At 36.1% G+C, this 23,183-nt stretch overlaps 1 protein-coding gene across 1 annotated transcript in view; it reads left to right on the forward strand.

Moving 5' to 3' along the window:
• The window catches only part of LOC149806093 (delphilin-like), a 147,312-nt gene that overhangs the window by 58,084 nt on the left and 66,045 nt on the right, over positions 1–23,183 (forward strand). The window contains exons 8-14 of the mRNA XM_089950970.1: positions 1,967–2,037; positions 8,082–8,230; positions 12,691–12,750; positions 14,126–14,282; positions 17,495–17,631; positions 20,452–20,486; positions 21,610–21,691. Coding sequence (XP_089807096.1) covers positions 1,967–2,037; positions 8,082–8,230; positions 12,691–12,750; positions 14,126–14,282; positions 17,495–17,631; positions 20,452–20,486; positions 21,610–21,691 — 691 coding nt within the window. The remainder of the gene's footprint in view (positions 1–1,966; positions 2,038–8,081; positions 8,231–12,690; positions 12,751–14,125; positions 14,283–17,494; positions 17,632–20,451; positions 20,487–21,609; positions 21,692–23,183) is intronic.

Below are 23,183 nucleotides of genomic sequence, written 5' to 3' on the forward strand. Positions count from 1 at the left end.
GTTCAAAACACAGCTGCTCGGATCATACTTATAGTACCACAATCAGAGCACACCTCCCCACTGCTCTGTACCCTACACTGGCTATCTATTCGATCCAGAATCAAACACAAAATTGTTTTTCTGTGTTACATTTCACTGTCGGACTCTAGTCCAACATATCTGTCCGATCTCACTCATGTGTACACACCAGCAAGATACTTATGCTCCTCTTCTGACAATCGTATACTCATTACTCCCACTATGAAAACAAAGTCATATGGACAACGTTCTTTTGCATACCAAGGCCCAGCAACGTGGAATGAATTGCCCACTGAACTTAGACACAAAGACACAGTGATCACATTCAAGAGGGCTCTCAAAACTCTCTTATTTCGACTGCAAGAACAAACTTAAAGACCTAATAATGTTTCCTACTTGAAATATTCTCAGCATGTTTTTTATTTTTTAATGTTTTTCTAATTTCATGGTGTTTGTTTTTGTAATAATATTATTATATGTTTTTTTATCTTATAGGTGTTGTCTAATGTTGTAAAGCGCTTAGAGCTTCTAAAGATTAGGCGCTATACAAAGTCCTCATTATTATTATTATTGCATACTTGACCTTTTGTCCCTCCCAGAGACCCCAGAAGAGTGACCTTAATCATGTCCCTCTTGCAAATGGTTACCATATGGGTAACCTTTATGCCAGATTGGGGGGGAGGTCACCTGGCAGTTTTGTCAGAGATGTGATTATAGACAGATGGACAGACACATAGACAGGTAGAGACTATTACAATATTCCCAAACTAAGGTGTAGAGATAACCAGGATATCAGATCAGTATTCCCAAACTAAGGTGTGGAGATAACCAGGATATCAGATCAGTATTCCCAAACTAAGGTGTGAAGATAACCAGGATATCAGATCAGTATTCCCAAACTAAGGTGTGGAGACAACCAAAGTATCAGATCAGTATTCCCAAACTAAGGTGTAGAGATAACCAGGGAATCAGATCAGTATTCCGAAACTAAGGTGTGGAGACAACCAGGGTATCAGATCAGTATTCCCAAACTAAAGAGTGGAGACAACCAGAGTATCAGATCAGTATTCCCAAACTAAGGTGTGGAGACAACCAGGGTATCAGATCAGTATTCCCAAACTAAAGTGTGGAGACAACCAGGGTATCAGATCAGTATTTCCAAACTAAGGTGTAGATATAACCAGGGTATCAGATCAGGATTCCCAAACTAAGGTGTAGATACAACCAGGGTATCAGATCAGTATTCCCAAACTAAGGTGTAGAGAAATAACCAGGGTATCAAATCAGTATTTCCAAACTAAGGTGTGGAGACAACCAGGGTATCAGATCAGTATTCCCAAACTAAAGTGTGGAGATAACCAGGGTATCAGATCAGTAATGCTAAACTAAGGTGTAGGGATAACCAGGGTATCAGATCAGTATTTCCAAACTAAGGTATAGATATAACCAGGGTATCAGATCAGTATTCCCAAACTAAGGTATAGAGAAATAACCAGGGTATCAGATCAGTATTTCCAAACTAAGGTGTGGAGACAACCAGGGTATCAGATCAATATTCCCAAACTAAGGTATGGAGATAACCAGGGTATCAGATCAGTATTGCTTAACTAAGGTGTAGGGATAAACAGGGTATCAGATCAGTATTCCCAAGCTAAGGTGTGGAGACAACCAGGGTATCAGATCAGTTTTTCCAAACTAAAGTGTGGAGATAACCAGGGTATCAGATCAGTATTGCTAAACTAAGGTGTAGAGATAACCAGGGTATCAGATCAGTATTCCCAAACTAAGGTGTGGAGACAACCAGGGTATCAGATCAGTATTCCCAAACTAAAGTGTGGAGATAACCAGTGTATCAGATTTTCTCTTCATTTTAGTATATGTATCTTCCTTCAATTTGTTCATATATAATCACTACCTTAATTATGACAATTCATTGATTTTTTTTCAGGCAGAGTACCTACTGACCAGGAAAGAACGTGCATGTCTGGGGAAGGCTATTTCAGATTATAACAGTTCAAAGTAATGTTTCATCTGAATTTTTTATATTCATTTACATTTAATTAGAAAATCATGCCTTGAATTAATGAAGGAGAAAATATCACTTAAAAGGAGAGAATGACTGTGACACATCTGTAAACATAACTGGTCAGATAATATTTGAATAAGTAAAGCCAAAGCTATCCTGTCCAGTCAAAATTTTAGATGCCATTGTGATTTCGTCACCATCCCAGTGATCTAATGCGCTTTATAAATGGTCAGGTAGCTTTTTTATTGCTTACATACAGTTTCTAAAGCCTGGTTATAATGCTGATATGTAGTTGGGGGGGGGATAAAACTAGTTTTAATTATGCAATACTTACCTGTTGCTATTGCTTAGCTAATCTACATTCATGCTGAAAATATACCATCCATATGTTGCGAATACATCCTCCCAGAGTGGAGAAAAAGTCAGTATGACCCTTTGACCTTTTGCACACCACTCTGTCACATGGTCATGCACAGAAGGTAGATGTACCTATATGTCATCTTTTCTCATACAAAAATTACACAAGATATCAGAGCGAGGTGAGAGGAGCATATTCAGCATGTAGCAACAGGTAAGTATTGCATAATTTAAAAATCAGTTTACCCCCTCAAAAACTATTTTAATAGCAGCAATTACTTATCCTGTCACTATTGCTTAGCTGAATTTTTAGGCTGATGTCAAACTGATCAAAAACAAATTAAATGTACTCACTATAGGAGAGGTCCATTTCTATAGAATGTTCATGTCTCTCTGAGAGGAATGATTAAAGTAGGCCCATGAGATAGCAATGGTTCGAACCTCATCGGCTTTAAGTTTTATAAAGGTGAGGTCCCGATCAGTGAGAGACTCATAGGCTCATTTGATTGTCTTGACAATCCACAGGGAGAAAGTGGCAGCTGAAATGTCTACGGAGACCATAATAGGGAGAAATAGATGTTTCCTATCCTTCTTGCTTTTGAGAAATTAAGAAGTGAAGAGAATGCTGGGGGCATAAAAGTCTATCTTGATCATCTCTTACGCATATTTTACTGAGCTTGGGAATCTCTCTGGGTAAGGGGGTAAGGGGGCTACTGAAGGTAACAGAGTTTTTGCAAGAAAACCAGAGTTTCAAGTTTTTCTAAATTATGCAAATCCACCATCAAATATTGCAGCAGTTATCAAATACATAAAAAAAAAATTAAACTACAACTTCTCAATAACTATTCAACAGGATTTGACCAAATATGACAGCATCCACTTAAGAATGCATTTCGAATCTGAAAGACAGAGGTGATTAAGGATTACGAAAACAAAATAGAACAACATTGAAATGAAGTCTTTTCAAAAACCATTCAACATGATTTGACCAAATTTGACAAAAATATCACTGGCATGAAAGGCATTAACTTTTATAAAACATATTGCTGATTTGTCATTAAATATAGTTATCAGTATGTGTACTAAAAAAAGAAAAACCTTCAAGCAACTTATTTCACAGAAATCACCAAAATAATTTAATAATTTTGACCACATCTGACACAAAAGATCCTGGCATGAAGGCCTTACGGGTTTGAACAAATACTGACACAAAACATCCTGGCATGAAGGCCTTATGGGTTTGAACAAATACTGACACAAAACATTCTGGCATGATGGCCTTACAGGTTTAACAAAATCTGAAACAAAACATCCTGGCATGAAGGCCTTATGGGTTTGAACAAATACTGACACAAAACATTCTGGCATGATGGCCTTACAGGTTTGACCAAATCTGACACAAAACATCCTGGCATGAAGGCCTTATGGGTTTGAACAAATACTGACACAAAACATCCTGGCATGAAGGCCTTATGGGTTTGAACAAATACTGACACAAAACATCCTGGCATGAAGGCCTTACGGGTTTGAACAAATACTGACACAAAACATCCTGGCATGAAGGCCTTACAGGTTTAACAAAATCTGAAGCAAAACATCCTGGCATGAAGGCCTTACAGGTTTAACAAAATCTGAAGCAAAAGATCCTGGCATGAAGGCCTTATGGGTTTGAACAAATACTAACACAAAACATTCTGGCATGATGGCCTTACAGGTTTAACGAAATCTGAAACAAAACATCCTGGCATGAAGGCCTTACAGGTTTGACCTGCCATCAGATATGAGTGCTGTGACCACAAAAAAGTATACTTGAACAATTTCTCAAGAGTTCCTTGTCAGAATTTGGCTAATTTTCAAAGAAAGCATACTAGTTTGATAGGCTTTCAAATGCATGCAATTGTGCAGACCTGCCATCTAAAATTGCCACCATTACTAAAAATATAAAAACATTTAAATAACTTTATCTTTAAAAGGTGCTCAACAAAATTTTGACAAGGCATCCTAGCATAAGGTATTTTACTGTTGGATAAATAATATTGCACAATCCGATATGGATGAAGATGCCAATTATAAAGAAACTTTGAAACAACTGTTTTCTTAACATGTACAGTTAATGACAATATGGGAAGAAATATCTATTCACCCAGATGTCTTGCCCAATTGCACGCATTTAGCTCTTCAACAGTTGACAACCAGGTGAGTGATCTTTAGTTGTAAAGCTTTGCCACAAATGTTGAAAGAGGGATTAAAAGTGTTACCATTGTCCATCTGTAAAGTGCCCATTTCTAACTGTTTATCCATCAAAAGTAAATCACTTTGACCTAAAGTTCATATTTTGCATTAAAGTCACCTTCATAGATACAATGAAAACCAATTTCATGCAGCTTGTATGTAAATATATTTTACAAAATTACTCAACTAAAAGTAGGTCACTATTACCTAAATTCACACTATATTTACTTAGTTAAGTCTGCATTTAAGTGAATTGCTCACACGTTGTTAGCTTTGTATATGAATGCATCTTAATCAGAATAACAGCATACTTTGATCCCCATCTTGAAGCCCCTAAAAGGAGAGGAAATCTCCTTGATCATACTGTAATGTGATTGTGAGAAGAGGAAATCTCCTTGATCATACTGTATTGTGATCATGAGGAGAGGCCACCTCCTTGATCATACTGTATTGTGATCACGAGAAGAGATCACCTCCTTGATCATACTGTATTTTGATCATGAGGAGAGGCCACCTCCTTGATCATACTGTATTTTGATCATGAGAGGCCACATCCTTGATCATACTGTATTGTGATCATGAGGAGAGGCCACCTCCTTGATCATACTGTATTGTGAGCATGAGAAGAGGCCACCTCCTTGATCATACTGTATTGTGAGCATGAGGAGAGGCCACCTCCTTGATCATACTGTATTGTGAGCATGAGAACAGGCCACCTCCTTGATCATACTGTATTGTGATCATGAGGAGAGACCACCTCATTGATCATACTGTATTGTGAGCATGAGAAGAGGCCACCTCCTTGATCATACTGTATTGTGAGCATGAGGAGAGGCCACCTCATTGATCATACTGTATTGTGAGCATGAGAAGAGGCCACCTCCTTGATCATACTATATTGTGAGCATGAGAAGAAGCCACCTCCTTGATCATACTGTATTGTGAGCATGAGAAGAGGCCACCTCCTTGATCATACTGTATTGTGAGCATGAGAAGAGGCCACCTCCTTGATCATACTGTAATGTGATCATGAGGAGAGGCCACCTCATTGATGATACTGTATTGTGAGCATGAGAAGAGGCCACCTCCTTGATCATACTGTATTGTGATCATGAGGAGAGGCCACCTCATTGATGATACTGTATTGTGAGCATGAGAAGAGGCCACCTCCTTGATCATACTGTATTGTGAGCATGAGAAGAGGCCACCTCCTTGATCATACTGTATTGTGAGCATGAGAAGAGGCCACCTCCTTGATCATACTGTATTGTGAGCATGAGAAGAGGCCACCTCCTTGATCATACTGTATTTTGAGCATGAGAAGAGGCCACCTCCTTGATCATACTGTATTGTGAGCATGAGAAGAGGCCACCTCCTTGATCATACTGTATTGTGATTGTAAGAAGAGGCCACCTCCTTGATCATACTGTATTTTGAGCATGAGGAGAGGCCGCCTCCTTGATCATACTGTAATCACAATCCCCTAACAAGAGGGGCCACCTCTTTGATCAGATGTCAAAATGTCCAACACCAGAATTGTATATTTATACGTTTTATCCCATTCAAGAGAGGCCACCATTTTTAAAAGGCCAGCATTTTAGTGTAGAAGAGTAGCTTTATTAGAGCTAGACCACTGTACTACCATTGTACTATCACTGTACTACTACTGTACTACCAATGTATTACCACTGTACTGCTAGTATATTACCACTGTACTACCACTTTGCTACCAATATACATGTATACCACTGTAATACCAATGTACTACCATGGTAATTACAATGTACTACAACTGTAGGTTTATTTTACTTGTATTTCACACTTCAGTGACTTTTGGATATGTTAGCATTTATGTCAGTTTCTTAGGGTCATACAAAAAGGGGCCATCCATTTAGTATGTATGCAAAAATCTGACAAAGCTTGACACCTTCCCCCCCCCATACACATGGATACTTTTTTACACACACCCCACATGCATACATATGGTGGTCTAAAGCGCTCACCATTCCGGATCACTGCCATCTCACCTCTGTCTGCGTGGGTTCGAGTCCAAGGCTCGGCTAGCATGGGTACATGGGAAAGCCTGCCAGTAGCTTTTCATGGGTCAGTGGTTCTTCCTCCACCAGTTATACTGGCCACCATGTATAGCCTATCCTGTGCTGAAAAATGGCATTAAACCTTAGAACAACAACATCAACAGCATACATACGCTTGACACACACACACACACCCTGAATTCTAAAGAATGGCCTATATTTAATCCATGAGAATTCAATATAATTATTTCAACTGTTAAATTTCATTGACTTGCAAGTAAAGAAAGTCAATAACTTAGAAAGTTTCTTATATTATGGTGAATTTTGATGGAGAAATAGGCTTTACACTTACTCAGGTGGCTGGAGAACAAGTGAAGCTTACATTAACCATTTTTATGGAAGTAACCACGAGGTATATCTCTTTATAAGTGTTATATCAAGACTGCTCTGTCATGATGTGTATTGCAGTGAGTAATTACACAAATGTAATTTTTATCCCCACACTTTAGTGGCGGGGAATATTGGGTCACCTTCCATTTGTCTGTCTGGCTGTAACCACTTCTCCTCCTTCAATAATGTATGGAAATTTGCCAAATTTTTGTACATCAGTTGCCCATAGATGACCCTCTATGAGATGGTATGGTTTTTGGTCCCTGCCTCTTGCATTCAAAGCTGGGGGCAGAGATAAAATATACGCAAATTACAGTGATATTCTTTAATATATTTTGGTCCAAAACTTCTTTCCTATATACACAGAAAAGCTTGCCTAATCTATTTAGCAGATTCCTATGTATGTTGAATAATTTTTCATCATTCTTTTTTTGAAAGATTGCCAATCTTTCTGTCATTTTCGATAGACACGGTGACTATTGAATCAAGTACACTCATTACTTGTCTCCCTTTGCAAAATTTGATATGTTTTGTCATCTTAATAAATGGGTGTTTTTCAGTCTTTTTATCACCACAGGGACAGTCAGTCAAGTACAAATACTTAGGATCATGTATTAAACTTTTAGTGTAAATGGTGCTATTTATACATTACCACACTTGAAAAATATTTAAACTCAATCCATGGATTCCAATTATTATGATACTATATACAAATTGGCATGTTGTTAGTAGAACCATAACAGAATGATCAATAACTCTGTATATCCTCAAGTGCAAAATTGGCCAAGCCCTTTAATGAATAATACATTCTTTTTTTTAAAATAATCTTGCTACAAATGGTTCTTTTGACCTTTACTCTAGAGTGGTATTGTCACAAAAATTTATGGTATCTTTCTATATGCACATCTAATATTGTTAATGCATCACATGTCTTTGGAAGTATAACAATTTGCTATTAAACCTACAATTGTGGTCAGTTGTTTCATACTCAGAATAACATTTTAGGTTTGTAATATTTGCAGCAATATAGTGGAGTTTTATGACTATGTGACCCAGATTTTGGACACACCATCCAAGAAGAGCTTGTGGATGTTTCTGCTGGCCAGAATGTCGCCCCAACACAGGGAGTACTGCACCAAGACCATAGGCCTCCCATCTCATGTACTCATGGGTAAATGTTTCAATACACATTGTTAATTTAACAGGTAGCATAACAATCTAGAGGACTAAACCTGACAGTAAATATCATGGATAAAATCAAATCAGACACCAGCTTTCTCATAATATTTAGTTAAACATTATATATTTCCTATTTAGATGGGCAGAATTTACAAAACATGTCAACACGTAATGTGAATTTACCTTAATTCTTGGGATATCAGTGGAGAATTAGTGTGTCGCAGTTCTGGCCACCACACATTCATTGTAGTTCATGAATTTTAGGCGACAAGAAAATTGTTCATACCCAGGTAAATGGAAAGTGGCTGACAGTTTCAATCTGCAAATTCTTCGACTCAGTCAAATTTTACTCTGACCACTGACCAGTCACTGCTGCCGTCTTGACCACACTGAAGTGCTGCCAAAAGAAATCAGCAAAATCCATGAAATATGACAATACAAAACGAAAAAAATCCCTTTGTGGCTCAGCTAGTCTAAATTCTAAACCACTTCACAGCACTTTCTGAAGACAAGGAACAATCCTGAGAGTGTGTCAATGATTTATTGAACAAAACTGACAAACTACATGTCGGTCAAGCATAGAGTGTCAAAAAAGACTATACTTCAAAGAAAATGCTGGAAGTCATAGGGTCCAGAAGAGCTGCCAGACTGTGTGGCAATTTAAACATCAGTCACAATCTTTTAAAATCTGTAAGAAACAGTATTAGGTAAGCAAAATTGGACTGATAGCAAATCCACAGAGGAGACCTTAGCTTGATATTGTATTATGGAACACATTTGTTAATTTCAGAAACTTACGCAGGTCATTTTTCTGGATCATCTTCGGGCCTCGTTGAAGATTCAGCAGATAAGATTCTTTAGAACAGCAAAGCATAAGCAAAAACAATGACAGGAACACAATTCAACTCGCAGCTGCTAAACAGTCTTCCTGCTACCCCGCCCCATCCCAGGAGCTAAAGATGCTACTAATCCAGCCAACCATAACCAAAGCATGAATTTCAATCCACTAATGGAGGTCAAGGTACTTGCGGCACTCAAGAAATAAAAAAAATGGAAAAGCAACCATGATGAGTTGTATCATGAGCAATTTGCTGAAGACTTGAAGTGACTGGATAGCATGGCTAACAGGGTGATTTGGTTCTGAGTGGGAGATGGGTTGCATCCCTGATGATTGGATTAATGGTATCTTCCTTCTGTCCAAGAAAGGCAATCAGCAGGACTGCAATAATTACCAAAGGTCCTTACACTCAACACATTGAAGATACTTAACCAACCACAGTTTGTAAGTCGCATTGACCTCAAAGCTGCTTTTGACTAAGTGGACAGAGATGTTGTTCTTGAGAGTACAGGACAAGGTCATCATCCAGATGAAAATCCTAGGACTCTCTTACAAGGTCATCATCCTGATGAAAACCCTCTATACCAACACCCTCAGCTGCATCAGAGTCACTGGTGAATGTTCACAATGGTTTCATATCAACAGTGTCATTATACAGGTATTGTGCCATTGCCCCAAATGTTTTCTTGCTATCAGTGGACTTGACATTGGAATGAACAGCATGGTAGGGACAGCTGGGTACAGCAACAAGTAACCAGATCTTTACTGACCTTGACTATGCCAATGCAATAAGTAACCAGATCTTTACTGACCCTGACTATGCCATTGCAATAAGTAACCAGATCTTTACTGACCTTGACTATGCCAATGCAATAAGTAACCAGATCTTTACTGACCTTGACTATGCCAATGCAATAAGTAACCAGATCTTTACTGACCTTGACTATGTCAGTAACATCATTCCACTGTCTAAGCTGCTACAGTTCTGATTGCTCAACCTGGCAGGAGGAAGAATGAATGCAGAGATCAGAGGCAGAATGAAGCAACTGCTGGTCACAGATACCATCATGTCTAGACACTGCAGTGCTTTGGTTACATTGCTAGTGCATCTACTGATATGGGTTACAATTGGGCACTTAAAACTGCAATTGGAAAACCAGAATGGGAGTGAAAGCAACCAGTGGGAAGACAAGATGCACTTAATTTTGAATTATGGAGCAGAAACTCAAGGAGTTTAACTTAAGACTGAATGGCAAATGGCAAAAGATCACATATACTGGTGCAGATGTACATCTACAGCAATGCTGCCTCAGGTGGCACACGGTGATGATAATGATGATGATGAATTATTGTGAATTCTTTGGCTGCTACAAATCTTAAATTTAAAGATTTAACAAACAACAATTCATCAGTGAATTCAATAGGACTTTTTCCCCAACAAAGGCCTATCCACCAATTTGAAGACTTGTTTGTCTTCACATTGATGTCATTTCTCTAAAACCACAAACGTTTATTGTGTTGTTATAAGGATGTCCTTTTTGGCTTTCCTGTATTGAGAATCATTTCTTTTCTTCTGATACTTCAGTATCTATGTAGGGCATTTGCAGATTATTTTAATATTTGTAGATTATTTTCAAGTTCGTTTTTTGTTTTTTTCTGAATCTGATAGTGTAAATTTGTCTTCTTAGAGGTCCCTGGAAGAAATCAAATATGCAGGGACAAGTCACTAATAAAAGGATGAATAATGGTCGTCCAAGAATAGAACCTTGTGGGACTTCACGACTAGTATTTTCTGCTTCTATTTGAAGCTTCTCTTTTGTACTCTATCAGTTATATAAACAAATTTAAAATGTCTTCCCTTAGTTTAAAAAAATATTTTAAGCAAACATGGTCTACAAGATCAAAACTTTTGCAGATATCAATTGTAATAGTGCTGACCATTTCTCCTCCAGTGATTCCAGCTCACACAAGTGATTCTGTCATAAGTCAAAGTGATTACCATGAATAAGATAATAAGTGTTCAGAATGTTTTTGTTCTAGTAACTTGATAAGACAATAAAGAGTAGAGATGGGTCTAAAGTTATTTACATTGTTTATGCTAGTTTTGTGCAGTGGGGTTACGTAATAGTTGGCAGTTGTCCAAGACTGAAAATTGGTTTGAATTAATACTCTGATTACCCAATAAAAGCTATACTCTGTTATCCCTTTACCTCATATAGAGTGTATGGCTTTTTAGCCCTTCGATACACATGTAGCAAAGTTACCCAGTGCAGTATGCTCTAAATAGAACACCTGTTACCTATTCGACTCCATACACATAGGCCCGCCTGTTAACTGTTAAGCAGTGTAGTGTATGTTATGTTTAACAGCAATTTTAACCGTTTTACATTTTTGGTATACATCTATTTTGTATGGAAAAATTTAAGAATAAAGTCTGATCGTTATAACTGTATAATATTTTTCATGGAAGAATTTTGTATGTGCTTTAAAATCTTGAGGGAACTCATTCATCATCAAGTCAATGAACCATAGCTGCCATTTACTAATACTCGAAATTTACAAGTTTTTTTGTCTGCATCTACATCACTAAGTCATCTGAATTTGATAATTTATAAAAACTAATTGCTGCCTACATCAATATCAGAGCCTTTACCAAAGCTATTGAAGCTTTCATAGTTGTGATTCTAATCGTGAAACGTCAGTAAGTACGGAATGAAATCCGCAACCTTTTGGAGAGTGGAGAATATGACCCAGTTACTTTAAATAGCAGATTTTGACCAGAGCATAAACAGCGACCACGTGATCTGACATAATGGTCATTCACAGCAATGAATGTAGTATCTAATAGGAGGTTTTCCCCGAAGGTGGCGCTATGAAAATCTGCTCAAAATGGCTGATGTTTACAGCAGGCATCAAAAGGCAGGCGCTTGTATGCAAATTGGGTAGAGGCGTCCAAAGGCACTTGTATGAGGTAAAGGGTTATAGAAGGAGCACCTGCTTTTAGTAGCAATGGTCCAACCAGTTCATGCCCATCAGCTTTAGAAATCATTCATATTTTCTGTATGCTTTAACCCAAAATCAGGGCTTATTTCATGTATTTTTATTTTGACATGCTTTAAAGTTCTATGGTTATTTTAGCTTTTTGGCACTATGTATATAGAATTAATTAAAATATTTGTTCTGAGAATTCATTAATATATTTGTACAAAGCATTCATTCAAGTATTTTGTACAAAGAAATCATTAAAATATTTTAAATTTGACTTGGATGATCATTATAAGTGCCAATGTGATTAAGAAATGAAGTGTCAGTTTACCTGCACCAAACTCATTCAAGACTTTTTATATGGGTTTACAATTAAATTTATTTTCATTCAGAACATTTTATAGTGAACTGTTTTGGCTTAGTTTATCATTTTATTGACTTTTTCCTTAAGATTGCTTATTTCCCTTAATTTGCTGCTAAATTTGAAGTGGGCACTTTGCTTCAAAGCATCTTAAATGTTATGTAGTGATCCAACCTGACTTGTGACCTTTCTATATTCAGTCTATTAACACAAGCTTGGCATTGCTAAGTTACAAATATACTTGTTATTAGGTTTGTCTTTTTTTCAGAGGTGATCAATCTCAACAGTGGCAGAAAGTTGCTCAACACACCAGACTGGTCTAAAAATGGTGAGAGCTTTTGGTTTTGTCTCAGGATTGGCAAATGGTGATTTGTGTGTGTGTGTGTATATATATATATATATATATATATATATATATATATATATATATATATATATATATACACTTTTCAAGCTGCAGTGCCATGATTGGCTGTGCTCAGATTCTGCCCTAAAGGTTTTGTACTAAAATCACAGAACTTTTTCATTTATAAATAACACCTAACTTTGATGTTGTTACCCAGAAGATCCCAATTATATCTCTTCTCCAGCTACTGCCATATTAGAAGCAGACCTCCGTTGGTAGTCTAAGCATGTAAACAAGATATCTTAGAAACAGTTTAAACAAGCATTATCAAATCTAATTTTATAACGTAGATTCCTTAAAAGGGTGCTAAGACCTGATCAGGTTTAGGTTACCTTGACGAACTTGGTATTTGTGTGGGGGTAGGTGGAAACAAATAATTGTATTTTATTAGATTGTTGGATCACAAGGGTGCAGGCTAATGCAATATGAATCATCCATATTTGCTGGGTCTCTTCTTTTATCCTATTAACCAATAGTGAAGAGGGATGAAGCTGTCCATTTGTCTGTGGTATCCTCAACATGATGAGTTTGCTGTGGTTTTTATTTCTGTATGGGGGCCCCGAGTGGCTGAGTGGTCTAAAGTGCTGTCCGTTACGGATCATTGCCATCTCACCTCTGTCTGCTTGGGTTTGAGTCTCAGATTCAGCCAACATGGGTATGTGAGAAAGCTTGCCAGTAGCTTCTCGTGGGTCGGTGGTTCTTTCTGGAGTTTTCCCAGGTTCTTCCTCCACCATTAATACTGGCCGCCATGTATAGCCTATCGTGTGCTGAAAAATGGTGTTAAACCCTACAACAACAACAACATTTCTGTATGTGCAAAATGCAATTGTAATTGCTGCAAGTTTCCTTGAACTAATTTCTTCAAACTTCATAGGTAAAGTACACTTAGGCAAGATCATCTCCTTGTTGATTCTGTGGCTAAAGGGTTAAAAGTCATGGTCACTATAGTTGACATTGTACATTTGTTTCTTCTGCTTTCTAAGACAAGTTTCCTGCATCCAGTTTTCATTAAAACAAGGTCAGAGATCAAGCTCACAGAAACTAAACTGTCATTGTGGATTTCACATGTTAAATCTCCTTTTCATATGTTTCCTACACCCATTGTTTATCAACTTTGTAGTTGCTTTACCTTTCAAGAACCATAGCTGACTGTCGAGTCAGCAACTGACGGATCAGAGGTCAAGGTCGTTAGAATTAAAATTGTAGATTCATTTTATTGTTACATTGTAAACAGCTACAATCAGTCAGAGTGATGAATATCCATTCCACTGATGACTCTTTTCATTTTCCTATGTAGTGGATGAAAGCAGCACTCAGTCAAGCTATGACTCTCACCTCCCCAAACCTCCTTCCCGGGTCCAGATCTCATCATTCCAACAGCAGGTGGAGTACCTGTTGACCTCCAGGGAAAGGTCACAACTAAAGAAAGCTCTGCAGCTGTACTCAGAAAACAGGTAAATTAATCAAAGGCCAAAAATTACCTGAATTAACCCTTTACCTCTTAGAGCATAGTGACAAAGTGCAGCTCGCTATAAATAGAACACATGTTACCTAGTCAACCGCATACACATAGCCTGCCTGTGAACTGTTAATATAGTGTATGTTACGTTTAACAGCAATTTTAACCATTTTACATTTTTGGTACACATCTATTATATGTGGAACAATTTAAGAGTAAAGTCCGATTGTTATAGCTGTGTAATTATTTATCACGGAAGAATTTGTTATGTGCTTTAAAATCTGGAGAGAACTCATTCACCGTCATGTCAGTGAGGCCGTGTGACCAACCGTAGCTGCCATTTCTCATACTCTAAATTTACAAGTTGTTCATCTGCATCTACATCACTAAGTCATCTGAATTTGATAATTTATAAAAACTAATTGCTGCCTACATCAATATCAGAGCCTTTACCTAGGTTAAATCTTTCATAGTTGTGATTCTAATCATGAAAACTTCGTAAGTACTGAATGAAATCTGCGACCGCCATTTTGGAGAGTGGAGATTACGACCCAGTTACTTTAAATAGCAGATATCGACCAGTACATAAACAGTGACCACATGATCTGATATAATTGTCATTCGCAGAAATGAATGTAGTATCTAATAAGGGGTTTTCCCCAAAGGTGGCGCTACGAAAACTGGCTTAAAATGGCTGATGTTTACAGCCGACATCAAAAGGCGCTTCCATGGGACTTTTGTAGAGGCGTCAAAAGGCGCTTCCATGGGACTTTTGTAGAAGCGTCCAAAGACAGTTGTCTGAGGTAAAGGGTTAAGAAAACATTTTAAAAAATGATGACGTGAGATGTAGCAATCCATATCACTAAAGCTGCTGTTGTCTCTCTTTCCTACAGTCCATAATTATATTCAGCATTAGATTGTAACATGATATAGACACTTGCAGCTTAATGCATCTCATATTGAAATTGCAACAATAAATGCAATAAAAATTGGGGATCTACAGGAATAAACTTTGTCAAAATTGTACACTCAACAGAAGTTTTCCATTTGTTTAGTGGACTATAACATACATACATACATACATACATACATACATACATACATACATACATACATACATACATACATACATACATACATACATACACACATATCATGGCTTTTGATTTGGCTGCATTTATCTTTATATCATTGTGCTTGCACCAGTTATTTATTTTTAACTAATCACATTTATTGCCAATCTCATGGCCTATTGATCCAATATAATGTTGTGTCATCTGCGAACATGTTGCTGGTGGATAGCTCAGTGTGATATGATAAATCAATGATGTAAAGGTTTCAAGTTTTAATGTCACTTTGTGTAATTTTGTTTGTAACATTCATCTCTTACAAACTAAATGACACAAACAATAATTTAAATTCAGTGTGATGAAGCAATAAAGCAAAACAGTCACAGATTTTACATGTTGGTGTTGTTTAATTTTTTGTATTTATTTTGTTTAACAAGAATGCTTTGATCTGAACATAACTGGTAAGAATAACTCAGCTAAAGATAATATTGGAAGTAAATGTTTTTTTCTTTCCTGGGAGAGCCTATTGTTGTTTGTGGTACATACATTGAAGAAATAGAAGAAATGGCCTTAAGTTATGACCACTAATTAGAATTCATTAATTGCTGCCATTTATACAAAATGGTCCAAGTACAGGCCAATAGGCCAAATGTGGCCTATGAGTCTTTTGTGGCCTGCATACAAAAATTCAGTTCTATAGTTTTAGTATAATTACTATAATATATATATATATGGCCAACTAATTTTATGTTTTTGGTCTGTGTAGCCTACAGTGTTGAAGCTGTTGGACTACCTGATCTATGCTGTAGTTAAAGAGTTAATGGGACTGCAGCCACTGCTATAGATGAGTTTAAGAATCATGATCCTCTATTGGCAATAATGAACATACAGAAGCTTTGGCAACTCATGATTTGAAGAGCAGAGAGTACTTTTATGCCCTCACTATTTCTAGCATGTTCATTATGAGTTGGTCCCATCTGTCTATCCATCTGTGCATATGTCCATACCTTCATTCAGCTGTACTGAGAAGCTTATAATCAAGATTGCACAAAAATCCCTCAGTTCAGACAAATTAAATTTGGGTAGCATTTTTATATGTGTATCTTGATTTGATTATGAACCGTTATAGCAGTTAGGTTATTATGATCCATCTGGCATTTGGCTGCCCATCTGTCTACATGTTACCAATTTCATTTGCACAGTAACTCAACTTGTTCACCATTTTCAGTTATCCAACTTTGCTGATGTCTTTGAGTAAGAAAAAGCCATGTCATAATTGGGTTTAAAGGTCAGTGTTACTGACCAAAAGAAGAAAAATGGTTTCTGCAGAAAAAATTGAGTTCTCTGTTATTTTCTGTTACCAAACTTAGTGGATGGTTTGCACTTGGGGTAAGGAAGAAACCTATCAATTTTAGGGACAAAAGTTTAATGTCACTGTGACTGAAAGAAGCAAAAATTGTTGCACAAAATAACTTGAGTTATCCATCATCTGCAGTTACTAGACTTTTTGGATATATAGTAAGGAGAAAGACTATTGGTTTTGGGTCAGAAGGTCACATATCTTATCATTTAACATTGTTTCATGCACGATTATTGCTTATAATTTGTAAAAGTGGAGGATGTGTTTTTTCAGTAAGTATGGTCTTATCATTGGATAAATATGGTACAAATACATGCAAGTATATATGAAAAGCTGAAAGTGACATGGTCTTATCACTGGATAAATATATATATATATATATATATATATATATATATATATATATATATATATATATATATATGGTGAAAATACATGAGAGTATGTGTAAGGCTAAAAGTGACATGGGGTAATTGGATACATATGGTAGAAATATATAAAAAGTGTATTTGAAATGCTGAAAGTGACATGGGCTTATCACTGAATAAAAATGGTTGAATTACATAAAAGTACATGAAAAACTGAAAGTGACATGGGCTTATCACTGGATGTGTATGGTAGAAATACATGGCTGTGTGCCTGAAAAAGCTGAAATTCACATGGGCTATAATTGGATATGTACGGTAGAAATACTTGGAAGTGTGTGTGAAAGACTGAAAGTGACAAATATGCAAATTATTGTATATAAATATAACATGTATTGTAATTTTCATTAAGGAGTTTTGACAATCTCATGGAGGACTTGGAAGTGATTTTAGATACACCCTCGAAGAAGTCACTGTGGAAATACATCATTCCCCTTTTGTCCCCTCAGCACCAAGAAACTGCCAGCCAAAAGGTCAATAACAGAACAGGTCTGTATGATTACAGGAACAAAAACAAAGCATCATGGTGGAATGGGATATGCGATGAGGGATGGGTATGCAACAAGGTTATGAATGCGTATAGAAGTGAAAAATTGTAGCAGTACACTATACTATTATTGTGTCCACCCATACAATCCATAGGGTTCATCATAGGATGGTTCAGCAGGAGAGGACTTTAGAGAGGTCCCAAGATACAGATTGGAGTGGTAGATCGGAGTGGCAGATTGGAGTGGTAGATTTCCTGGATATGCCCTTGAAGAAGATGGTATATGCATTGTATCCCCAACATGCTGGGAGACTTCTATCCTACAAATGCTGCATATAATCTCCTTTGAGAAAACTTTAAAAATATCATGTTTAAAGACAATCTCTGATCCAGTAAGATTTGACCCATGAAATACAATTTCTTCAATAAGTTTCAATTTGAGATATGTGGAATGGATGTGCCAATCTTATTAAAATCAGATCTCCACTCTCATACATGAAAATCTGACAGCAACTGCTCAGGGGTCATGTTCTGGTGATCATTGAATTAGCTAATTGAATTGCAGCTTTTGGAAATCTGAAAGTGAATAAAATCGTTTGGCACACATTGATGTTCTTAGTCATACTGCTCAGTCTACCAAATGCAAAGATGTAAGACTTCAACTGATTGGCTGATAAAATTAGTTTAAGGTAATAACATAGGTCACCAAAAAATTACTCCTAAGCAGTCGCTGTCAGATCTTCACATAGGACAGTGGAGATCTCATTTTAATCAAATTCCAGATGTACTAACCTATTATTGGACTACATCATATAACAAATAAATATAATCCTTTCTGGAAAAATGTCTTTCAGTATTGTCTTCTCTAGTGGCAAGCAACCCTACAACTGAAGATAATATTTCTGTACATGACCCATGGTTCAGTTAAAATAGTAAAGTTCAAACTAAAATGATCATCTTCGATACATGGCATGAACATGGAGTGAAGTTATGTATGAAAATGTTGGTTTGTTCCATTTTAGATTTTATCAAGAAAAATATATTTTCCTTGTAATTTTTTTCTCAGTATTATGCAATTTTAGATGCTATCACTCAGAGATGGAAACATGCCTTCAAAAAATATAGAAATAGGCTATATCAGATGTCATTATATCAAATTATCTATGATTGTTTATGAATTAAAGTGTCATGAAACACCTTAATGAAGTGAAATTCAAAGGTGATTAAGTTTTCTTTGTTGGGTAATCAATACAGGTGTCACAGACTATGCTTGAAACGGACTGCCTAAGTGCTTAAGGACTACACAAGGTAGTCAGCTGGTTAATCGATGTGGGTGGGGGAAGAGAAGGGTAGCTTGATTCTTTAATGAACAATAAGGCTGTAAATTTCAATGATCAGCTTCTTATTTAAGTAAAGATATTTGTTTTCTGTCACCATCAGCCCAGCATATGGAAGAAAAAACTTGTAGCTGAATGATTGTCACAGGGTCCACCATTGGTTTCCAACCTTTTCAATGAGGACCCATTCTTAGCTTAAAAAAATGTTATGGACCCCACATTGTCTCTGTATATTAGGTTTCCTTGGAATAATCTCATAGCCACCAGGGGTCAGCAACCCACAGGTTGGGAACCGCTGCTAGACATAGACATGATGATAATCAGCCACTAACACCATTTGCTGTTTAACAGTTTTCAATTGTGCTATGACATATATCAAATCTTTAAAACAAAATGTGGCTCTAATCAAGATAAAGAAAATTACTTAGAACAATGTCTAAGCTTGATTATCATCCTCCAAAACATGTTTGGGACCTGAGCATATACAAAATTTGACTTTACCAGAAATGCCCATCAAGTATTTTTGTTTTTTTAACGTAGTCTGCATGCATGCTGTCAAAAATGAATCCTTTTTAAAACAGTGGATTGGCTTAAATAACTGTTGTTGGGAGAATTCTAATGTAGAGTTTTCTGATGGAAAAAAATCATTTTATTAATTAATAGTTTGATAGGTAGCAGATGATAGTAAAACTAAAGCAACGGCAATTCCAAAACCAAACAATTGCACATTTTCTGTTACAACTAAATATATCAATATTTTCTTATTTGTTTCAACTTTTATACTGTCTCTGAATGATGTAACAATTTTCAAAACTATTGGGCCACCATGACTGTTATTTTTGACAAAAATGTCAGAGAAGAGCCATTATATAGTTTTATGTTTGTAAATTCTAAAATCATATTCCTTCACTGGTGCCATATCAGCCCTTAAAAATGGTTGTAGCGCTGGCTGCAGCTCACAGCACTACCTGAACACTTCTTTTTTTGAAAAATTCAACACTAGAATGCTACACACTGAATCTTGTATGTGTATGTGTTTGTTTGGGTATCTTTACCTACAGTATCTAAATGTCATATTGATATTCTTAATGATGTATGAAACTTGATGACCCCTGCTCCCACCCCAATCTTTTTTAATGAAACGATTTGTTTGGATTATGAAAACATATTTTATTTTTCACCATTTTCTGATGGACATGGTTTGTTTGACTTGGATCTTACCCATCAATTACACCATGTGGGCAGGGTATCCATGTTGTATGGACACATTTCAAGTACTACGTTCAAAAGTCAACAGGTCCCTTGGGCTAGTAGCTCATGGGAGAAGAGAAATGTAAGTTTTAAATGAGTCCCAGTTGAAATGCTATCTTATTTTTGGAACACCGGCAGTAAAGCAACATAATTCCTGATTCTCTTTTCAAATATTTGTAGTTATTACAGTTTTCCCATGTTAATGAAGAAATCATTTGTTTTCTTTTCTTACAGCCACCTTACCAATTACTCAGAGAAGATCGGTAGAGGTAAGGCAGTGCTTTAGATATAGATGATGATCCTTAGAAATAAACATTTGGATGCTTTCAGTATTTTTGTCTGTCCTTGTAATACACTTGAGAGGCTCATGTTAAGAGAATACACTCTTTATTACGGACACCTTGTCCAACACTAAAATTGTGTATTTTAACCATTTTGTCTCGAATATGGAGGCAATTCCTTGTACACCTCTCCCTCAATAACTCATGCACTACAAGGTCCAAAAACAGACCGCTTCATAATTGAAGGCACTAGTTACCGAGGTGCCTCTGACAAATTAAGAAAGGGATGGATGTCAACAGTGAGTAGAGAGAGAGAGAGTGTGGAAGGGGTTAAATGGTTGAATACTCATTTTATAACTGTATTGGGAATAGTTCTTAATAAATAGCCTTTTTATGATGAACTTGCTTGCTTCTCTGTTTATATTTTCTTTGCTTTCAAGGTAAACACACTTTAAAAGATAATTAAAACATTACTGCAAGAGGTTTAAAGGCACATCACATGTGGACCAGCAAAACATTGTGTATTACATCACTGTATTTTTTGTTTGAATGTAGTTACATTATAGTGTTATCGTCGATCCAGAACAAAATGAGATTCTTTTCTTCAAAAAAGATAAAGAGTTATTTTGAGAGCAACAACATCAAGACTCTGTTTTGTATTTTTCTATCAGTAAAAAAAATCCTAAAAATTCTAGTCATTCCAGAGAAAATCTCTGAGTGCCAATTTCAGGAAATTTAAGTTCACTACAAATTTTGGATCTGGATTCTCCAAATAAACCATTTGGTAAAACTTGAGTGCAGAGTACCAGTGTGCTTTTTCATGCGGTTCCCTTGATCTCATCTGCAAATGATTTGGATAGGCTACTGGTTAAATTTTTAATGTTGTTACTTTTATTATAATTTAGAAGAAGAAAAAGGTGCTCGATTGATCAATTGAAATGAGTTGACTTTGTTACATTACTGTGACCACTAGCTTTTATGCAGACAGAATTGTGCAAGTCTTTTAATTATTTTTATTCAACTCCTTGACTTGATGTGATACAAAAGATCTAATTAGCATGATAAATAGACAGAGTTTGTGCTTATTAAATAATTTGCTTTTTCTTTTCAGAGCAACGTATCATCATCAGATGATGAACATGCTCTGTTTTCAAAGACTGGAGCAAGGAAAATGAAGCTAAAACCGGGACATGGTAAGTAAGTGTAGACCTGGTACTCTGTTGTTGTTTTTCAATAACTAGTAATATGGCAGGTTAAGAGAAAATTCCCTGTTTATTTTTAGCATTGTAACAATGCAGACATAAAATAAAATTGTAAATCTATTGATAACATGATTGATAGAATTAGAGAGGCTGGGTGAAAATTGGAATTTTACAATCAGTAGTAAAAGTAGCACATACAATTAAACAAGAAGACATAATGTTCAGAAATCTCATTGGGTTTTTTCATAGGAAACAGGGATTATTAAATTGAGCATATCGGTCCATCCTTCCATGAGTCCTTTCTTACATCCATCCATCACATTAATGTTTCAGAAAAATAACTCAATTAATTATTGTTGGATTTCAGCCAGATTGGGTGTGCATCTGGATTATCTTTTTGAGACCTTGGCTGATTTTGTTTGTCAGCATCCTGTTTTGCCTTTCAACAGAGTTATTCCTTCTGATTGTGACACCACCCACTTTTGTTTCTGAACAATTAGATTTCATTCAGATTTGGCATGCTGCTTGTTATTAATGAGACCTTGGCTGAGATTGATTGTGTGTTATTGTGTAGCACAGTTGTTACCTGTGATTGTTAGACCCACCAGCTCTCCTACACAGCAAAATCCTTTGATTATTATTTGATTTCAACAAAATTTGGTGTGCTGCTTGACAATGTCCATATTTTGCATCAGTGTTTATCAGAGTTATTGCCCCTTATAATGTTGACTGTAATAAAAATTCTTATATTTCTGCTCCTGTTTTCACGTGCATTGTTTTGTTACTAAAGATGCATAAAATAATGACTTTTTTGTAACACAGACTGCAAGTATGATATTAATGAGATGATTTTTGCATCTGATTGGCCAACCTTGTTTCAGTTATGCAGTCCCTATTTTTTATCCAGTTTTGATCAAATATATATGCTTATATTGTCAAGATTAAATGTATATTGTCAAGCTCTTGGACGAATTCAGTAGTTAGCAAGATCCACAGATATTAATGAAGTTATCTTGCATCTGATTGACTTGGCCTGTTGCCAGTCTGGAATCCATAATTTAGATCCAATTCTGGTAAAACTTGGAATATGGATTTTTATATTATACCTATAAATTTTCTGCCCATAAACAAGACATACAAATTTTTTTTAGTAAAAAGTGGTTATTATTTTAATATTCATTTCTACTATGATACTTATTTTGTTAACTAAACAGTATGCATAAGGTAAATGAAGCAGTAAATTTTGAGATATAAGGGTTATAACTAGCGTATAAACATATTATTGACTTGGCCTTTCTTCATAATGTAAAAATTGGGACAAGAACTGTGTAAAGAACAAAAGGATTATCTGCTGATGTGGCATAAAATAAGTCACCTATTAAGAAAATGTGTATACTTTATTTTCAGTTATATATATATATATATATATATATATATATATATATATATATAATAACATGACTTTTAAAGTGTTGGTATAAAG

The sequence above is a fragment of the Sinohyriopsis cumingii genome, chromosome 2 (genome assembly GCF_028554795.1).
Source record: "Sinohyriopsis cumingii isolate HCF-2022 chromosome 2, ASM2855479v2, whole genome shotgun sequence".
Classification (NCBI taxonomy): Eukaryota; Metazoa; Mollusca; class Bivalvia; order Unionida; family Unionidae; genus Sinohyriopsis; species Sinohyriopsis cumingii.